The following is an 18,691-nucleotide window of genomic DNA, read 5'->3' as shown; positions in this document are numbered from 1 at the left end:
ACTACTAATCACTTCTCAACCGGTTCAACTGGCAGCTCTATACAAACTATTCTCTAAGCAATCAGATTCCGTATCTTACTTTCTGGACCCAACACGATCATTTTCATATCTCTTAAAAAAGTATTATTACCAGCTGGCTAAGGGGCCTCACACCATTTAGTGGGTCCTAGTGGCCAGGGAGAATTCAGTTCTCAGCCATTTGACTGAGTAACAACTTCATTTCTTACTCATCTTCTCAAAATGCTACAAAGTCTGGATATTGTTGGGGAAAAGCCACTGCACACTCATGAACAAATCTCTTCTGCAACAAACTGCTGCTTCTTTCCCTCTAGCAACATTCCTCTCTGAAGAGCAGGCAAAAAAGAGAACCTCCACCAAACCAATTGCTCCACTGAGATAAACAGCGAAAAGACTTTCCTGACGCACATGGCCACCTGAGAGCGCAGGGCCTGTTTTTCAAAGAAAAGAAATGGAAACTGCCAACTCACCCTCTTCCTCAAGTTGTATGTGAGAATGAGGTTCCGGGAGAAGGAGTGGGAGAAGGCCGTGTAGAATTCTAGCACTTTCTGCAGCGCATCCCGCTTGATCACATGCAGGTCACAGTAGGTCAAGGCCCGCACGTTGGCGCAGGACTGGGCAAGGGTGGCTTCCTTCCAGAAGACATCTCCAAATACGTCTCCTTTGCCTAAAGAAAGGAAATGGTGATGAGGAAAAGGTCAGCCAGGAAGGGTCGGCCATCCGGGCTGCCTTGCCTCTGTCTCCCAGAATCGCTGTCCATTCAGCATTCTGCGGCTTGGGCTCAGAAAAGGCAAAAATGATTCTAATTTGAACCTTAACAACACACAACTTGAGAAGCTTTTAAAATACTATATGATACACATTGAGGTTTAACCAGTGACTCTGGGATTGTTAATGTTATCTCCTGTACATCCAATCCCAAATGGGAACCCCCTATTATTCTTGATCACATGCCCACTTTTCCAGAACACTAATAGTAATCTGTTATTATATTAGTTGCTGACTGGTTTATCGTCTGTCTCCCAGCATGAGAGTTCACTGTCTTATCCCTCCACGTAACACAGCATCTGGCACACAGTGATTCTGTCCAGTGTTTACAGGCAAGAGAGAAGTGAGGAAGAAAGGCAAATGGGGGGTCTACATGTGGGTGACTAACTGACAGGAGAGTTCTAGGCTGTTACAGGAAGAGTGTGGACTTCCTTGGGAGCTGAGGAACAGGAGAGACCTCCTCTATGTAGGATAATCTTTGAGAAAGGAGTCAGGCGAGGGGAGAAGCATTGTCTCCCACACTCTGCCCACCGCCCTGAGCTCTAGGTTTACAGGATGCCTCATCCCTCACCTCCTGACCCTCCTTGCATGTTCCTCAGGCTGGTGCAATGCCCTACTGCTCATATAAAAATACGGGCCTATGCCCGGAAGATGACTGGTTAGCCAGAGTCGGGTAAGATTCCTCAAGGGAGGAACAACCTAAGACAGGCACAGTCGCAGGGGGGCCATCAGGTGAGAATTTGGGGATCAACAGAGGTGAGGCTCAGAACCTCACCCCCCCTGCTTTGAGAGAAATCTTCTGCATCCGTGGATGTCTTGCTGCCCTTGTCTAGCCTGGATTAATACTTAGTCCATAGGCACACACCTGATCATCTGATCATCTACATTTGCCCTCTTACAGCACTAAACTATGTTTTCTACCTTTATCTGGCATCTACCTACCACTTCAGCATTTTATTAAAAATAAAAATAATAATAATAATAGGAGAAATGTGGGATCAACATATAAATCAAGTACAAAAATCAAACGAATATTCATATTTGACCTGATTGATTATAGGTCATATTGCATGATCAAAACCGAAAGTTTCTGTGATGACTGCCCTTGTACTGTTCACCATGTAAGAATTTATTCACTATGTAAGAATTCGTTCACCATGTAAGAACTTGTTCGTTATGCTTCAGAAGATTGGAGACTGACGAGAATTAGGCTTGAGATGGATTAATGATTGTACATTGAGCGTTGACCCCCCTATACTGAATTTTATTGTTGTTAACAACCATTTGATCAATAAATATGAGAGATGCCCTCTCAAAAAAAAAAAAAAAATACGGGCCTATGTAAATGGCATCTCCAGCATCCTCTGTGCCTAACATTCCATGAGAGAATATTTGGTAGGTCAACAGAGTACAATCCCACAGAGCCATGGTCTGGGCCACGCATCTCTCATATCCTCTAAATATCTGCTCTTCACACCGTGGGATATTCCCCTTACCTTTTCCAGACACCAATGTTTTAACATACATCTAATACAAACCCTTGCTCATTCCTGGCACAGCCTCTGGTTATAAATAGCCTGAAATGTTGTTTATCTTGCCTCTAAATTTTCAGAAAATATAAACACAAGTTTGAATCCCCAGGGAGCCAGAGAGGCCTGCCGGGGAGACGCGGGTGAGGAAACAACGGGACAAGGGTACAGAGTAGCCCTGACAACCCTCCCATTAGCCAGTGCATGCGGAGCAGCACATGGGGCTCCAAGCTGGCCCCACGTACCCGTAACGCAGTGTGGCCAGCGGGGCAGCTATGTCGTTATGGCCAAGGAGGCAGTTGGACTTTCAAGCACCTGGACAGAACTTGACCTTTTCTTAAACACCAAAGTATCCATTCTAGGTGTATAAGGTACTCCGTAGGCACAGCCTTCCTGAGCACCTCCACAGTGTGAGCTAAAAAACCAGTATGTTAGATACATTACTCCACAGTTCTCTATACATTTGTGAAAGAATGCACAGTTCTAATTTATGAAGATGGTTTTACTGACTCAATATAAGAAGGATACATACTTGGGGCAGCTTTTGGGTAAATATGCCTTTAAATCCATGCTATTTAAATTCCTTTAGCAGGTGTTTTTCAATCATCCTGAATTATGACTGGACTACTTTAGGGCTGGGGCCACTGGATGGGAATGTTTCTCTCTGTGGGATGTTCCAGGCTTCCAGGGAGATGGGGTCATTTGATGTGTGTTCCCTGGTACTGATTCTGACCAGCAAGGATGGCCAATTCATTCATACATGTTGTTCTATAACCTTCCTACATGGCACTGCAATGCCTCTCATGCCCCCATTATTTCTGTAACCTCCTCCTCCTAGAGAATGCCCTTCTTCTGACATGCACACAGCACAGTAGCTAGTCGAAAAACAGACCCCATCCATATGCTGCAACTTACATGAAGAGGTGAAGCCTAATTCCCTTCTCCTTGAATCTGGACTCACTTAAGTCCCTTGCCTTGACCAACAGAATGTGGCAGAAAAGATGTTCTGGCATTCGGAGGCACAGTCTTACAAAGCCTTGCAGCCTTGCCTGGGTGTCTTGGCATATTTTCTTAGGACTCCCCCTCTCATAACCCAACTGCCATGTTTTGGGGATAACAAGCCGCATAAGAGTCAATGTAAGGGCTCTGGTGGACAGCCCAGCTGACTCTGCCAGTTCTGTAAGTGAGCTGCCTCACCGTGCAGCCCAGTCAAGCCGTCAGATGACTGCAGCCCCAGCCAGTGCTGGACTGGACCCACATGTGGGAAGCCCAGCTCAGAACCAACCAGCTGAGCTACACCACCCACAGAATGGTGAGAAATAATGACTTCCTTAAGCCACTAGATTTGGGGTGGTTTGTTACACAGAAATAGATAACAGAACATGCAGAATCATGGAACTCCAGGCTGACAGGCCCATGAGAAATTACTGAATAAGTTACCTAACATGCCAGCAGAGTATCACAAATGATCCCAGCTCCGAGCTGGCGCCCCACTTCCTTCCCTGAAAGAATGAGACAAGAAAGAGCAAGGAGTGGCTCTAACAGAGGTCGATTTTCCTGAGTGAGCATTTTCTTTATTTTTATTCTTTTATATAAAAGAATAGCTTAATTGTTATCCTTAGAAACTGTAGACTATGTGTGACTTTGAAATGAGACTGACATTCATTAAATAAAAATGGCCAAAGGAGAATCGTCCACCCTCTGCCTTCTCTCTTGTCTGGTCACTGGAGAATGTAATGCTACCAGCTATGATTGTTGTTGCTCTTTGCCTCATATTGTTTTTGTCCATATATTCACCATAGTCCACTTTCCCTCCCACAGACATCCAAGACCCCTTTTCACATACGGCTATGCTGCATCTCTGAGGCCTGGTCGGGATCCTGGCATTCTGTGTCGTGTTATCTTTTCGCTGATAGCACCCAATTGGTATGCTTTACTTGCCCCTGGTCGCCACATCTCATTTGTTCTAGAGACAATATCGTGACTGGATTTTTTCCTTCTGCCTGTCTCAAAACAGGGTCCTGACCCATTCGCCACTCGCTGTACATGATTCAGAGATCTTCCGAGAAACAAGCTCCTAGCTCTTTCAGGCTTGTGTCTTACACACTGATGAAGTACCTATAATACAGGTCTTGGAAATCTGGCTTCTACTTTTCTTTTCCTACAATCTCATCCTTAGTCTTTCCTGCGAGGATGTGCAGAGGTGCCCCTTCTCCAGGGTGGTGCTCCAGCCAACCATGTAGAGGGGCTGCAAAGTGGAAGGAAACTGCAAAGTCCTGGGCACGGTGAGAAGAGAAGGGCCAGACACAGCCTCACCTCCTGACCCGTATAGGGCCACATGCATTCCTAACAAAGGACCCCTGGCTTCCTTTCTCCCTCACCTGATGCTCTAGCCCCTGAGTGAGCATTTTAAATATAGTGAGAAAATGCAGAATTTAAAACTTTTGCAGTCTCCAGTTGGATAAATTGTAAGACTGGACCAGAACTATTGAGAGTAGAAGGCCACCGGCAATCTTGCCTGATTCTTATTAAGATAACTTCAGTTAAAAACCCAATATATGAGCAATACACTTCTCAAACAAACTTGGCCATAGTTTTTTTAATTATCAAAGAGCCCAGAAACTAAAACAACAGCTCCTCATGTGTATATAACATGAATTTATCTGTAAGAATTTGGTTTATTAAGGACTCTTCAGGGGCATACCAACTGCAAAAAGAAAGGCAACTGTACTGGTCTAAACACACCATGAAACAAGAAAGCGCATCTTAGAAATGACAACATTCCCATTGTAAAAAATTTTCCAATCAAAGGTTTTGACAATCAATGGCGAGTAATTTCTACTACAAAAAGTATTTCACGGTAAGAGAATCATGATTAATCTGGAGGGTCTAGGAAGTGTGTGTGTTGCTATAACTTGGCTCTGGTTTTTAACCCAAAGTGAAAACCATACAATCTTTCTTCTTGTCAAGGCAGCATTGTTGGTATAAACAATCTGTTAGTGAGACTTAAGAATGTGATGTTGGAGGACCTGTCAGATTCAAAACCAACCCAAGACTATCTGGCAAACGTGGAATGTGTTTCTGACACATCTAACCTGGGAGGGCCGTTGAAGGGAAGGGCCATTTGGCAGGCTGCTGGTTTAAGTCATGCTCATGGCTGGGAAAAATGACTTCCAAGGTCAGGGTTACGAATCAGAGGCCATGACAAACCCTATACCCACACTGACCTCTTGTTCCATGGTATGAAATATTCATTCACTGCAGAACAAGTTACCCCAATGCACTCGGCAGCAAACTACTCAAGGCAATCAGCTTACTGATTGATTTATTACACTGAGGTGCTGGGTGCAGAATGTTAAAACCTAATGTTCCAAGTTTCTAAAATCCATTCTCAGTGGTTATTCTCAGCTGGGGAAAGAGAAAATGAAAGAAAAAGGGAAGTAAAGAAATGCAGTTTAATTAAAACTCCAAGCAAACATCCCCGGGATCGTCAATCCTTCTTCCCCTCACCCCCAGTTCTATGCAGCTGTGTTTACTGCCCTCTGCTTTGGTAGTGGATGCAAACAAGCCGCTGGGGTACAAACGTGGGACTGAAGAACATTCACAAAACATAGGTGGGAGGTGGGACCCAGGGCTGAGGTGGCACAGGAAGGGTGGGGGTGCTGTGCATGGAGCACAGTGGGGGACAAAGCCAAGCCCTGAAGGGGGCCGGAGGCGGAGGTGGTGGGCTGGGAGGGCTGAGGGGGGTGATTAGGGCGAATCCAAGAGATGCTGGAACCAGGACCCTGGGAGGAGCAGACAGCCTACCCAAATGTTAAGAGTTGCAGGGAAGCAATTCTGCTCTGAAACCAACAACTCAGTTTGGAAGGCCCCAGAAAAGGCCCTGGTTATTCAGGGAAAGGTTCTGAGTTTGGCAGACCAGAGGGGTCAGAGTGAAAATGAAAGTTCCAGCTGCTTCTCTTCACTCTTTCCTGTTACAGGCTCTTGTAAGGGCCACTCACAGTGGTATCCTGGAGCAAACCAAACATAATTCTGCAGTTCAAGTCATTATCTGCTGCTAAAATCATCAAGCATTTCTAGACCCAAACTAATTAGAAAGAATTCATTTAGTTGTTGGAGAAACTATCGGCAGGCACCGTTGTAGGGGCTGAGGGAAGGCGTGGCCAGCACGATGTAGAGAGAGAGACTCCAGTGGTCATGACAGATTCAGGGCTGGGTGGGCAGAGCGCAGGAGGGGTATCCAGCTCAAGCTCAAAGGGAAAGGAAAGCTTTCAGGAAGATGTGATGTCCGAGCTGAGACCTGAAGGATGAGTTCCAGCGAGCCAGCATAAGGATGTAGCACAGGGAGGGGTCCAGGGAGAGGGCACCGCATATACAAAGGCCCTGAGGCAGGGGACATGACTCTGTAGCAGGACTGAAAGCCTCTGGATCACCCCATGTTTTGGATTAGCTGCTCCTTCAATTGCTTGTAGAGGTGAGTGTTGCCAGTATGTTTTACAATCCTTTGAGGAAAGCATCTGGTCCCCTCATTCAGCTACAAACTCACCTAAGCTCCTCCCATCCTCAAGATACCGAGTGTGCGATGCCAACTTGTTGCCTTACTGTTTGAAGACCTGGATTCCCTACATTATTGGGGGCTCCACCAGGGCTGCTAAGAGAAGTGCCAGGAAGACAGGGGGTGGTGAGAACCACCCTCCCCCTCCCCTGCTGCCTCTGTCTCTCCTCTCTGGGGCATCCGGAAGCCGGTTCAGGCTAGAGGTGCCTTGTCACTCACTTCATCACCATGAGTGTGACTGCAGAGATCCTGGCATCACTGAAGGACCCTCTGAGGAGAGCCGCTGTCTCTCCCGGCCCCTAGGAATGATTCTGTTTCTGAGACATAGAAAAGGGGTTGGAGTGATGCTTCCAGGCAGTGTGGGCAGACAGTGTGCGTGCCCAATGAACGGGTCAGTTCAGGAGGATGGCAATGAGGGCGTGGACAGTTCCCAGACCTCCTGGATTCATCATATATGCTAGGTGCGTTAAATCCGGTTCACCTCCTGGGTGCTCAGAGACCTGTCTAAGACACAGATAATTGGCCCCAGTCTCCTCTTCCCTGGTCCTACACCCAGTGCATTTTTCTAGTACCTCAGCACGCCCTCTCTTAGCACAAGTTTCAGGGCCAGACAAGTTGGCTACAAGTTCAGGTGCACCCTGAAGGGCCTTGTGCTGGCCCCTGCCAGCCTCTCCCCCTCACTCTCTGCCCTCCAGCCACACTGCGGTTCTTAGAGGCCCTCCAAGTCCAGCTCCCATCTTAGCTCAGTGCCTTCCCAGCCCTGCCTCAGCCGCTCCACTCTCCTCCTTGGTCTGCTAAATCCTGCGCATGCTTCAACACACGCCAAACCTCCCCCCTTACCCCCTGACCAGAGGAGCTCCCAATTACATGTGTGCACTGGAAACATGCCTCATACCTGTAATTGCTGCACCCCCAGCAGTGTCTCTGGCACACAGCAGGCACTCAATGGTTGTTAAAAGCATACATAAACGAATGGCACTGTGCATCTTACTAAACCTCTCCCAGTCTCAATTTACTCGGCTGCGAAATGTGGATAATAATACCCACCTCATCGGGCTGTTGTACAGTTTACATGAGAGAATGCAAACAAAGCATTTAGCACTGTGTTTGGAACACAATAGGTGCTCAATAAATAGTAGCCATAGTAAAAGAAGACTCCTCTTAACAGCCCTGTGAAGCAAATTCCACAGGGATCACGAGTCCCCTTTTAAAGAGAGGAAAGTGAGCTCCAGAGAGGTTAAATGATTGCCTGTGACCCCACAGGCTTTTGCACACCACTGTATGGACTCCGTACTGGCAGAGGCTATGCAACGGTCCCAGTGGGCTGTCCTTGCAACCCCTCCCTCAGCAGCCCTCCTTTTCAGTCAACATTTAGGGAAATCTACCTTGGGTGGGCATCCTGCCAGATGATAAGGAAAAAGGATGAGTCAGAGACAGCTTGGACCTTAAGGAGCAATAGCCTAGGAATCCAGGTATTTCCCCAAAACTGTTCTCTCTTCTTATAGTAATGAAACCCATGACTTTTAGCAGAGTGAAAAGCTGGCCAGAATGAGGACTGCGTGGCCATTGGGGGTGGCCATTTGTCCATGTTCTGGTTAACACGGATGTGAGCTCTCTGGGCTGTGAGCTGGAACAAGGACATGAGCTCTCTGGGACCAGGAGTCCACAGGGACCACCTAGTTAGGATGGAGCAACAGGCTAGGAAGAGGCTAGGTGCCCAACATCACAAAGTTACCACACCAGTCCTCTCACACGTGCTCCATGAGAGTAAAACAAGTCTCTGTCATGTCTAGGCTTCTATTATTTCAGGTTTTTGTAGGAGCAGCTGAGCCCCCTTCCCAGTCAATTCAGGCACCACAGCTCAGTGGGGCAGCATAACCTGTTGAGCCCTGTGGGGGAGGTGCACCTACACCTGCTTCCTCCACCTGCTCCAGGACAAATCACGCTGAGCAGTCACGTGATGACAGGGGCTTGGGCAGCACATGCAGAGCAAAAGCTCCAGCGACTTGAGCTAAAACCTTGGCAGGACCCACCCACTTCCCAGAGCACCACTGCCCATGGACCAGGGTGCCAGGATCTGCTGAGAACTCACAGTGCATCAGGTCCTGCATGCCCCTCAGGACCCTGCTTCAGGCACCCACTGTGTGGTCCAGTGGGTCCAGGCTTTCCTGCTTATTTTGGGATACTTAATAACTCTCCCACCCGTATTTGTGGCTGTTTCCCTTGGATCACCGGAGACCCTGGGGGAGAGTGAGGAAGCGAAGCTTTGACCCCTTGTCAATTTTGCCTTCTCTTATCTATAGTGAAGCTACAAAGCCCTTTTTGTTCCTACTGGGAAAATGAATGCTGCTGCCAGTCTGTGACCTCTGCTTTGTCTGCTACAGGTTAGAGGGGTGAGAACGTAGGCAGACAGACATAGGGGAAGTCTCATCAATTTGTCTTCCCATCCGAGTCGTGGAAATATACTACTAGGAATAAAGCCTTCGCTTTAAGTGCGAGGTCTTATCTGATTGCCTTGTGGTATCAGCTGCTGAGCTAACACGATTTATTGGATTTCTTTTGTCAACAAAGAAAGCAGGGACTGAAGATGCTTAGGAGGCCCTGGCTCCAGGGATAGGCATGCATTTTGCCCCACATCTCAGAGGGGTATCTTCTTCTACAAAGGTTTGGTCTCATTTCAGGCTTCCTAAGAGTTCAAAGATGTTTAAGAAACATTTGTTTTCTTTTGAAGCTGGTACAAAAGAGAACAGTTATTTTGCTCTTCTACAAACCATCTCTGCATTACAGATGGGACTGGCATGGGTCGGCCACATACCTGGTCCATGAAACCCACACAAGAACCGGTAATGTCAGATGCCAGGTCCAAAGCAACTCTCTGACTCTCTTTTCCAGGCCTATTAGACTGGGAGTTCCCAAAGGTAGGGTTTTGTCTCTCTATCACTTTGCACACAACAGGCCATTTCAATAACTTGGCCCTACCTGGCACGGATCAGGTAGTGTTACAGAGATTAAGGGGGATATAACAGTAGGATCTGATACTGTCTCTGCACCCAAGGAGTTACATTGCAAGGAGACAAAAGTTACATGTGCATAACAATCAGTATTAAAAAAACCCAAAAGTGTAATACCAAGAAATGTATTGGCTTGGGCTGGGCAAGACCTGGAGGTTTCACAGAGGACAATGGGATTGGAGCTGGCCTTCTATGGCGAGGAAAGAGGATCCAGATACACAGAAGAGATGAATTCATTTTTACAAACAGGGGGATGGTTGAAAATGAAGATAGCTGGTTTGGGCTATGTTCTCCTTCCTTTGATAGCTCAGCGTCTCAGTAGTATCACTTACACTGCCTCTGTGCCCTCACTGCTAAGGGAATGATTTAGCCCTATTCCCACTGTTTACTTCCGTGAACGTAGCTCCAGCTACACCACACTCTTGGCCTCACCCTCATCTGATGCGTACGTTTGGAAGGAGAGCCTGCACATGCGTAGGCCAGCTCCTTGCTCTCCCCGCGGACCCACCTGCGTGCAGGAAGCATGTTCTCTGTGTCCCTCTGCACCATGAGATCTACAGGGTAGACCCTCACACGGGCAGGCTTATGCTGGTCAGCACCCCAGGGTGGGTCAAATTATGGGGTTCAATATATGGAAGCCTTGGGAACAGATACAAAATATATTTTCCAATATTTTGTTATACCAAAAAAATTGAAGGTGCTATTTTGACTGATGCCTATCTTACTTATGGTCTCTCTCCTGGTTCAGAAGTCTGGGGGATCTGTCAAGGGGGGCCCCAACACCCATCTCTCTTCATTCTTTAAGCTGCTCTAATCTTGTTTGTCAGAAGCAAGCCCTGCTCTGCTAACACTGATCTCACCACAGTCAATAATAAGGTAAAATATTTGTTTAGTCCTCACATAACTTATGGCTCTTTGATTCTAATAGATGCTTTAGTTGATCAGCAGTTTTTAATCTCTGAGATCAGAATGTGCCTTACAATCAATGATGGGTCACCATTGAACTGGCAGCGTTGTTTCTCAGTGGGCTGCGAAATGATAGTGCATCGTGCAATCCTGGCATCTTCTAGCCAGTGAAATGTGGTCCTATAACATTTAAAAATGGCTCTTTCCACCCCTCCTCAGCTTCTTTGATATCCCACTTTCCAGAGGTGTCTGCCGTGTTGGTGGTCCATCCCATATACACTGGTGTTCCTCGGGGTTCAGAGGCTCTAGCCCGGCTTGCTTCTTACCCTGCCCTCTCTCCTTGGGATCTCTCAGCCTTTCCCCTGGTTTCAATTGCCACCTGGATCATGATGACCTTGAGCCTAGATCTCTCTTCTGAGTCCAGAATCTCCCACTGAACACCTTCACTTAGCTCAAACCCACAGATCCAAAAATGGAACTGGCTTCCGTCCCAGATAAACCTGCCCATCCTCTAATATCCACATACTGAAGTTGGAACAGCCATTCCAGATTCCCCCCTCTTGCTCATTCCCATGTCCCATAAATGATCCAACTGATAACTTTCTCTATCAACTATCTCTTGGATCTGCCATCACGTCCACTGCCATTAAGTCAGCTCAGGCCACTCTCATCTTTCAGCATCATCTTTCCTGGTCTCCCTGCCTGCTATCCATTCCCTTCACAGCAACCAGGATGATCTTTCTAAGCATAAATGCAATTCTGTCACTCTTCTGCTTTAAAGACTTTGCAGATACTGTCCCCTCTCCCTGGACACTTTCTCTTTAATCCTTATCCCAATCCCCACTGCCACTGTTGCACCTGATGGTGGAATTCAGCTCATCATGTAAGTCTCAGCTCAGATACCACCTCTGTCAGGAAGCCTTCTTTGATTTCTCCTGACTGGGCTGGATTAGATGCCTGCCACCATATCCTGCTCATACGCTGATTACAACTCTTGGCACTATATTATAAAACTGTGTATTATGTGTCTGTCTCCCCAGTGAGACTGTTAGCTCTATGCCAGGTGTGTCTATTTAGTTCACGGTTGTATCTCCAGTTCCTAGCATTATACCTGGCATGTTTATGGAATGAACAAACCAATACATCAATGAAAAGATGGGTCTGAGTGGAACAGTGTAAATTGGGTAACATATGAAAGACTTAGAAATCTCTGGGATGGATGACTTTGAGGAGAAGTCTGGTCACCAGTCCAAGTACAAGAACCTAGATGTCCTCAGGTGGTCGTCAGCCTGTCTTAAGATGGAATTTGCTGACCTGCTTAGAAACACTCCCGTAATTCATGATTTAGCTTCATGCTAAGATGAAAATTTATAGATGAATTTGAAAAGAAGACATAAAGATAATGAATACTAGACACCACCCTATAATACAAGTGCTCTCCTTAAAGGAATTAAAATTTCACCCAAATATGGGTCACCCACCTTCTCGTGGAGACTATACCGAGCATGAGCTGACAATGCTGGTGTCTCTACCTGAGTGGGAGCCCACCATAAGCAGTTAAATTAAAGCTATGGCTTGAAACATCGTGTCAATTCTGCTGTTCTTCACAACTGCAATTAGATAAAATTAAATTAGCCAAATGTGTCTTCACTAAGTAAACAGATCACAAATTTTCCAGTGAAAGCAGGTGACAATTTTCCAAGATTGTTATACATAAGAATTGAAAATGACTTGATTTTCCCCCCTTCTAAATATACATGTGTTGTAGAAAATAATTGAACTATATTGAAAAGTGGAAAACCTTGGCTCCGAAGGCCACCACCCAGAAAACATTGGTTAACGTTTTGGTACACTTTCCATTTTTCTCCTGCTCATATATGTATTTTTATGTAGTTGAAATTAGTGCACACATAGTTATATAGTCTGCTTTCTTCCCCACTTAACATTATATTTGGAACATTTTGCAGGCTAATAAAACTTCTTATCATCATTATAACAACTGCCTTGGTTTACTATAATTTTTTATTTAACCAATTCCCTCCACCGGGGCACTAAAGTTTTAAGAATTTCCTTTAGAAAGGTCTCTTAACTCTCCTAACTACCAGCGTCATCAGGGAGCACAAATCCATTTTTTAAATTGCTTAAGCAAAAACAGAAGTAGGAAAGAGAACCTGCCCTTCCCCCAACCCCCCACCTCTCTCAATCAGGTAATGCATGCATCACTTAATACAAATGTTTTTGCATGTCTGAAGTTCTCGATTATTCATACTATAGCTCTTTGCTAAGAGTGTGGATTTAATATAATTGCTTTGGTTGATGGAACAACTATATGAATATTAATGCTTGGTTGGAGTGTTTAGAGAGACATTTAAACATAGCTTCCTCCTCTGGTGCTGAGCACCAGTAAGAGACATTATTATATGGTGCCTGGCAGAATTTTATCTAATTGCAGTTGTGAAGAACAGCAGAACTGACAAGATGTTTCAAGCCAGCAGCTTCACCAAGTCCCTGGACCAACGTGGAGCAATTCACCACAAAAGATGGCCGTGCAGGAAGTGGGGGTGTCCCCCTCATCCCTCCAGTGTGCAGAATCTTGGGAAGCATCTCTGTGAAGGATGTAGCCTCTCCATCTTTAAAACAGTGAGAGTTTACACGAACGTGTTGCTGTTTTTTTAAATCTTTGTTAGCCTTTCTGTCTTCATTGTCTAGCCATCCTCCTTTTCAAGAACAGTTTGAGGGAAGGGTTGGGTAGTGTCTGCTAAAGTAAATGTCCTTTTGTCCTGGTTGAGTCAATAAATAATGAAAGAAGTTCTGCTAAGACTTCTGTTTGGAAAAAAAAATGTTATTCTTTCAAATTGTATCTTAATCAAAAGGATATGTGAAACTTCGAAGGGAGCTGACTTTCTCAAGGTCTACTTTAAAATTAAATTTTTTTTCCTAATTTTGAAAGTAGCATATGTTTTTCAAAAGAAGATTCAAAAGCCAAATATAAAAACAGAAAATAAACATCTATAGCCTCACAAACCAGGCATCTGTGATATGCTGGTAAAGATGTTTACAGGCTTTTTTCTTTGAATGTTTTCCCTTATAACTAAGCTCCTATTGAACTTAAAAATTATATTTTACCTATCTTAGTTATCATAAGAGTTTCTAATATCACAATTCCTTGTGAGCATTTTGAATGGCTATACTCCCATTTCTTATAAAAGACTCGGAAATACATGGTCATTTAGAAAAACATTCCTATGTTCTCTCTGTGCCTGTCTTTTGTGTTTTTTCCTGTTTCCTATTCCATCTTCCTAACCCTACATTTCTCTCTTGAGCCCTGGCTTCTGTTCCCATTGAAGACCCAATTTTCTGGTTGCTGTTGAACATGCCACTTGGACCGCAACAAGTCAAAACGAAGCTTATCACCTTCCCTTCTCAGCATCTCTTCCTCCTGGCAGCCGCCCACTGTTACGGATGCGCCATCTCTCCTCTCACTTGGATGGGAGGCTCACCTCCTCCCTTCCCTCTAGCTGCTCCCCACATCTTATTATTTACAGCCTTTCACACTTACTTCCAGAATATCTCATCCACCTGCTCCTCCCATCAACGGGTACCCAATTTAGCAAATAAAAATATATGACACCCAGTTAAATCTGAATCTCAGAGACATGGGTCAATTTTCAGCGTAAGTATGATCCAGTCAATGTCTGGGAAATACTTGAGTTAAAACTTACACATTGTTGATATGAAATCCAAATTTAACTGATGTCCTGCATTTCGTGTGGCAGCCCTGCTTCTGTCCAGTTTGTACCGCCCATGACTTACCACCTCTCATCTCTGCTATAAGCCATGGTGGCCTCCCCATCTCTGTGTCTAAGTCATTAATCCCCATCAATCATAGCTCCAGCGGGGTCCTATCTGACTCACTGTCCTTGGTCGCTCCTCACTGCCTGGTTCCTCTTGCTGACTTTTAGAAACTTCCAAAGACCAGCCCTGACCTGCCTCTCCAGCCCCATGTCCTACTGCTGCCCCCTCAGGGTTCTCAGTTCCAGCTCTAATGTCAGTCCTATGGTTATGAAACACACCGTCCACTTCCCTTCTCCAGTCCTCAGCTCATGTCATTCTTTCCATCTAGAATGTCGTACCTCCTATGCCCAATCCTGACTCCAAACTCGCAGAGCCACGACCCCAGGCTAGGCCATCCTCTCCTTATATATAGATCACTAGATGCTTATCCTACCAATTTGGCAGATCAAAAATAGTGGAAGACTGGCGATTTCATATGGTTTCACCTAATATAGTAAAGCCTCCTGCCTGGGGCTTCCTGCCTTAGTGCCTTCTCCACGGTCATCCTCTCATCCTATCCCACAGAAAACATCCGTAGTGTTGCCTAAAGCACAGTTTCTCAAGGTACAGCCCTCCAACCACATGCAAACCAATCACCCGAGGGAGGGGACGGCTTGTTCACAATGCAGATTCCAAGACTCCATTCTAGAGCTGCAGAATCAGAATCTATAGACAAGGGGCCTGGAAATCTGCATTGTGAGCAAGCATTCCAGCTGCCTCATGCTTGATAAAGTCAAGAACCACTGCCCCACATGGAAAGCCTTAGTCTACTCTGCTCGCACTGGTCCCTGAACATGCCTACATGTATTCCTACCTCGAATGCCTCTACAGGCTCATGGTGTTGTTCCCATTTAAAGACTCAGCCAATCAAACACCTCTGGGGTCCTTTCAAGCCAGTCAACTTCGACCTCCTCCATGAAGATTTCCCTGTTCACTCCATGGAGGGTATAGAAAAAGTACCTCTGTTACTGATCGTCACTAATTATGCATTTATCTCCCCACTGGTATAGAACATTCACCCAAGACAAGGATTTTCTCTGTACCCCTCTCCAAAGAGACTAACACCATATAATGCAGTGATAGTTGAATAGATAGATGCTACATTAATATCCAGCCAAAGTCAATGGACACAAAGAAGACTAACTACCTAAGTAACGATGAGAGTGGCTTCCAAATGAGGAACTGTGAGAAGCAGATATTCATTTAAAAAAAAGAAATTCATCTGTGAACAAGCATTTATAACTTTACATGTATTTGGGGAGAATGTACATGCAAATGCTAGTTCAACAGCAACAGGACTGCAAGTAGAAAGTTAACTCAGACTCTCTGATGAGCCAAGGTCTGCCCATCAACCTTCCCCATGGCTGCTCCCCTTCCTTGGGCAGGCTCTGGCCCATCCATAAGCCAAGAAGAGCTTCCTCTGGTTGAGAGCTACGCCTGGATCTGTTCCAGAAAGACCCTGCACACTCTGCAGAATACACTCATCAGCCTTCATCCTCCTTCCTCTGGCTCTACGGCCTGCTAGGCATTGCCAGAAACTATTCCCTCCTCGCCCTCCCACATCCTAGAGGTTCTCCCTCCCCTGGTACCTCTGGATTTTGGCTCTTCTTCTGATTTCCCTTCCATCACCTTACTTAGGCCCCTCATCATTCTCACCTGAGCTGCCTAGCTAGCCTCCATTTCTCTGTATTTGTGGAACATGTTTAAACATGTTTAAAACTCTCTCTGGGTCCCTCGTCCCCACAAGATAAAGTCCAGAGTCTTATTCCAGACCATGGGGCCCTTCCCAACACAGTCTCTGCCGGCCTTTCAATTCAGTTCAGTTCAATTCACTTCACTTCAATTCAACTCAATTCAATTCAGTTCATTTCAGCAAACAGCCTCTGGTGCCTTCCATGGGCTGGGCCAAGCCGCAGATATGAAATCAAAGGATCTCTGCTCACAGGACAGGCAGATGGGTAAACATGCAATTGATGCCGTGTGACGGGCTTAGTAGAACCACCTGAGGTATTGGGGACTTTACCAGTTAGTGGTAACCCCTGTAGGGAGTTAGTGTAGAACCAGGGCCACAGTTAAATCTCAGCTCCAGGTCCAGGGCTCTTTCCACTACTAGATGCAATCTGTCCAAAAAAAAAAAAGACTTCTGTCTTGCCCATTAGAATGAAAACAAAACAAAACAACACAAGATGATTCATGATTAAAATACACATTAAGTATTAAAATGCAAAACCTGTAAAAGTTATTATAGGAACACTAAATCACAGTGAAATGAGAACATTTAAATGCTGCATTCATAAGATGGGAACAGAGAGAGACGGAGTTCATTCCCCGCCCTGATGAGAGTCCGTGACTTAATTACTTTGGTCAAGTAACAGCACCGAGTTAACAACTTACTTGCAGATGCTAATGCTACCACTCGGGCAGGGGCAAAAGGGGACCTGTGCCTTTGTATTCTGAGAGCTATGAAAATAAGGAGAAAACTACTTATAAAATGTAATGAATCGAATACTCTTGTTAAAGGCTTCAATTTATTTCAAAGAGCCAAGAAACTAAATTTGAGAAGACATTAAGTAATTTCTGAGGGAATTCCAAAAGGAGATTGGAAGGTGTCCTCTCAAAAATAAGGCAGAGAACATCAGAAAGGGAGATCATAGGAGATTATCTAGCATATTCTCTGTCTTCAGGGAACAGCAGGGCTTTTGATACAAGAGAGATACTGCCTGCATTTGTAGGACCATGTTTTTAAATGGTGGGCATTGAGGTCAAAAAAGCAATTCAGTGAGCCACGACAGTCAATTTCTTTTTAAATGAAAGAGAATAGAACCTAATAGAAAATACCAGGTTGCATTTCATATAACAAGAGAGAGTACTGAATTTTATGTATAACTGGGTGTGCACATGTGTTTAGTAGTTCATGATGTAATATACATTTCATTTGGTGAGTTGCATACAAGAAAGTCTGCAAAACACTCCTCTAGAAAACTTTTACCAGACAGGGTTCTTTTTTTAACATATATTAAAAACAGTTATGAATACTGGCCCTTTTCCTTATTCTTGGGATCTGTGCTAAAGTTAAACAGAAAGGTGGTAGAATATTAGAACAGAAAGGAAGAAACAAATTAGCAGAATATAAATGAGTGACTAGTAACAAGAGGCTAGAGACCAAACAGATGAGACAGATGAGTTCTGGGCTTTTTTCTAAGGCCTCTTGCTTTCTGATAACTAAGGATTCCCTGGCTATTCTTCTTTCTCAGTGGAGCACCAGAAACACAGTAGATACCTAGAAATCCTTGCCCGGTGACCCTTTAGAAGCCCCTCTATTCTCTCTATGGTAACACACAAGCAGAGTGATTGCTGCCTTTTCAATGATGTCAGATTGTTGCAAAAGCTCCCTGAAGGCTGAGCTAATGGTTGGTCTGCTGCTGTATGTCCATCTCCACAACAGGGCCTGTCAAGTGCTCCGTACATTTTGTTGGGATTGCACTGAAGGACATCAAAGGGCAGTAAAGATCTACCTCTAATAGCCATCCAATGCTAGAACCACTTTGCAACAACACTCTTTCCTGTTCATTGAGAAAAAGATATTCTAATTAGAGAAAAACAACAATAATAACAAACCTCTGAACTTAGGCTTCCTGGGAGCAAGTAGCTTGGAATCTCTTATGCCTCTTGGCCCAGAGGTCACATTGAATGAAAAGCTTTGCCTCATCCTTTTATAGAATAAGAGCCTCTTGAAATGTCACATGCTCTTTAGGATGTCAAAATTGGACCTACTTTTCGGACCCAGTCTGGACCTGGAGACACAAAGAAGATGCTTTTCCCAGTCTGGACAGCTTGAGGGCAACAACCGTCTTGGATCTAAAGCTGCTGAGCTATTTCAGAGGTCCTGTCCGCATTGCTAACTGGGGCAGGCAGGATGCCCAGGAGGGCCTGAGGCACGGGGCTGGATTTGGGGAAGCAGTCAATTGACGGAGTAAATACACATGAATCAGGCCCTGGTTGCTTTCCCACAAGAAGCCCAGGCTGAGGGGCAATGAGACCAGGCTGGGAAGTAACCATTTCACCCCTCT

General features: G+C 45.3%; 1 protein-coding gene and 1 pseudogene across 4 annotated transcripts in view; both read right to left on the bottom strand.

The window, feature by feature from the left end:
• KCNH1 (potassium voltage-gated channel subfamily H member 1) overlaps positions 1-18,691 on the bottom strand; it is a 351,125-nt gene that overhangs the window by 88,722 nt on the left and 243,712 nt on the right. For all 4 annotated transcript variants that reach the window (XM_037015391.2, XM_073216975.1, XM_037015392.2 and 1 more), the window contains exon 10: positions 489-685. In XM_037015391.2, the coding sequence (XP_036871286.1) occupies positions 489-685 (197 nt within the window). The remainder of the gene's footprint in view (positions 1-488; positions 686-18,691) is intronic.
• Positions 3,934-7,922, bottom strand: LOC108407223 (single-stranded DNA-binding protein, mitochondrial pseudogene; annotated as a pseudogene).

The sequence above is a fragment of the Manis javanica genome, chromosome 11 (genome assembly GCF_040802235.1).
Source record: "Manis javanica isolate MJ-LG chromosome 11, MJ_LKY, whole genome shotgun sequence".
NCBI classification, from domain to species: domain Eukaryota; kingdom Metazoa; phylum Chordata; class Mammalia; order Pholidota; family Manidae; genus Manis; species Manis javanica.
This window is presented reverse-complemented; position numbering and strand designations above follow the sequence as displayed.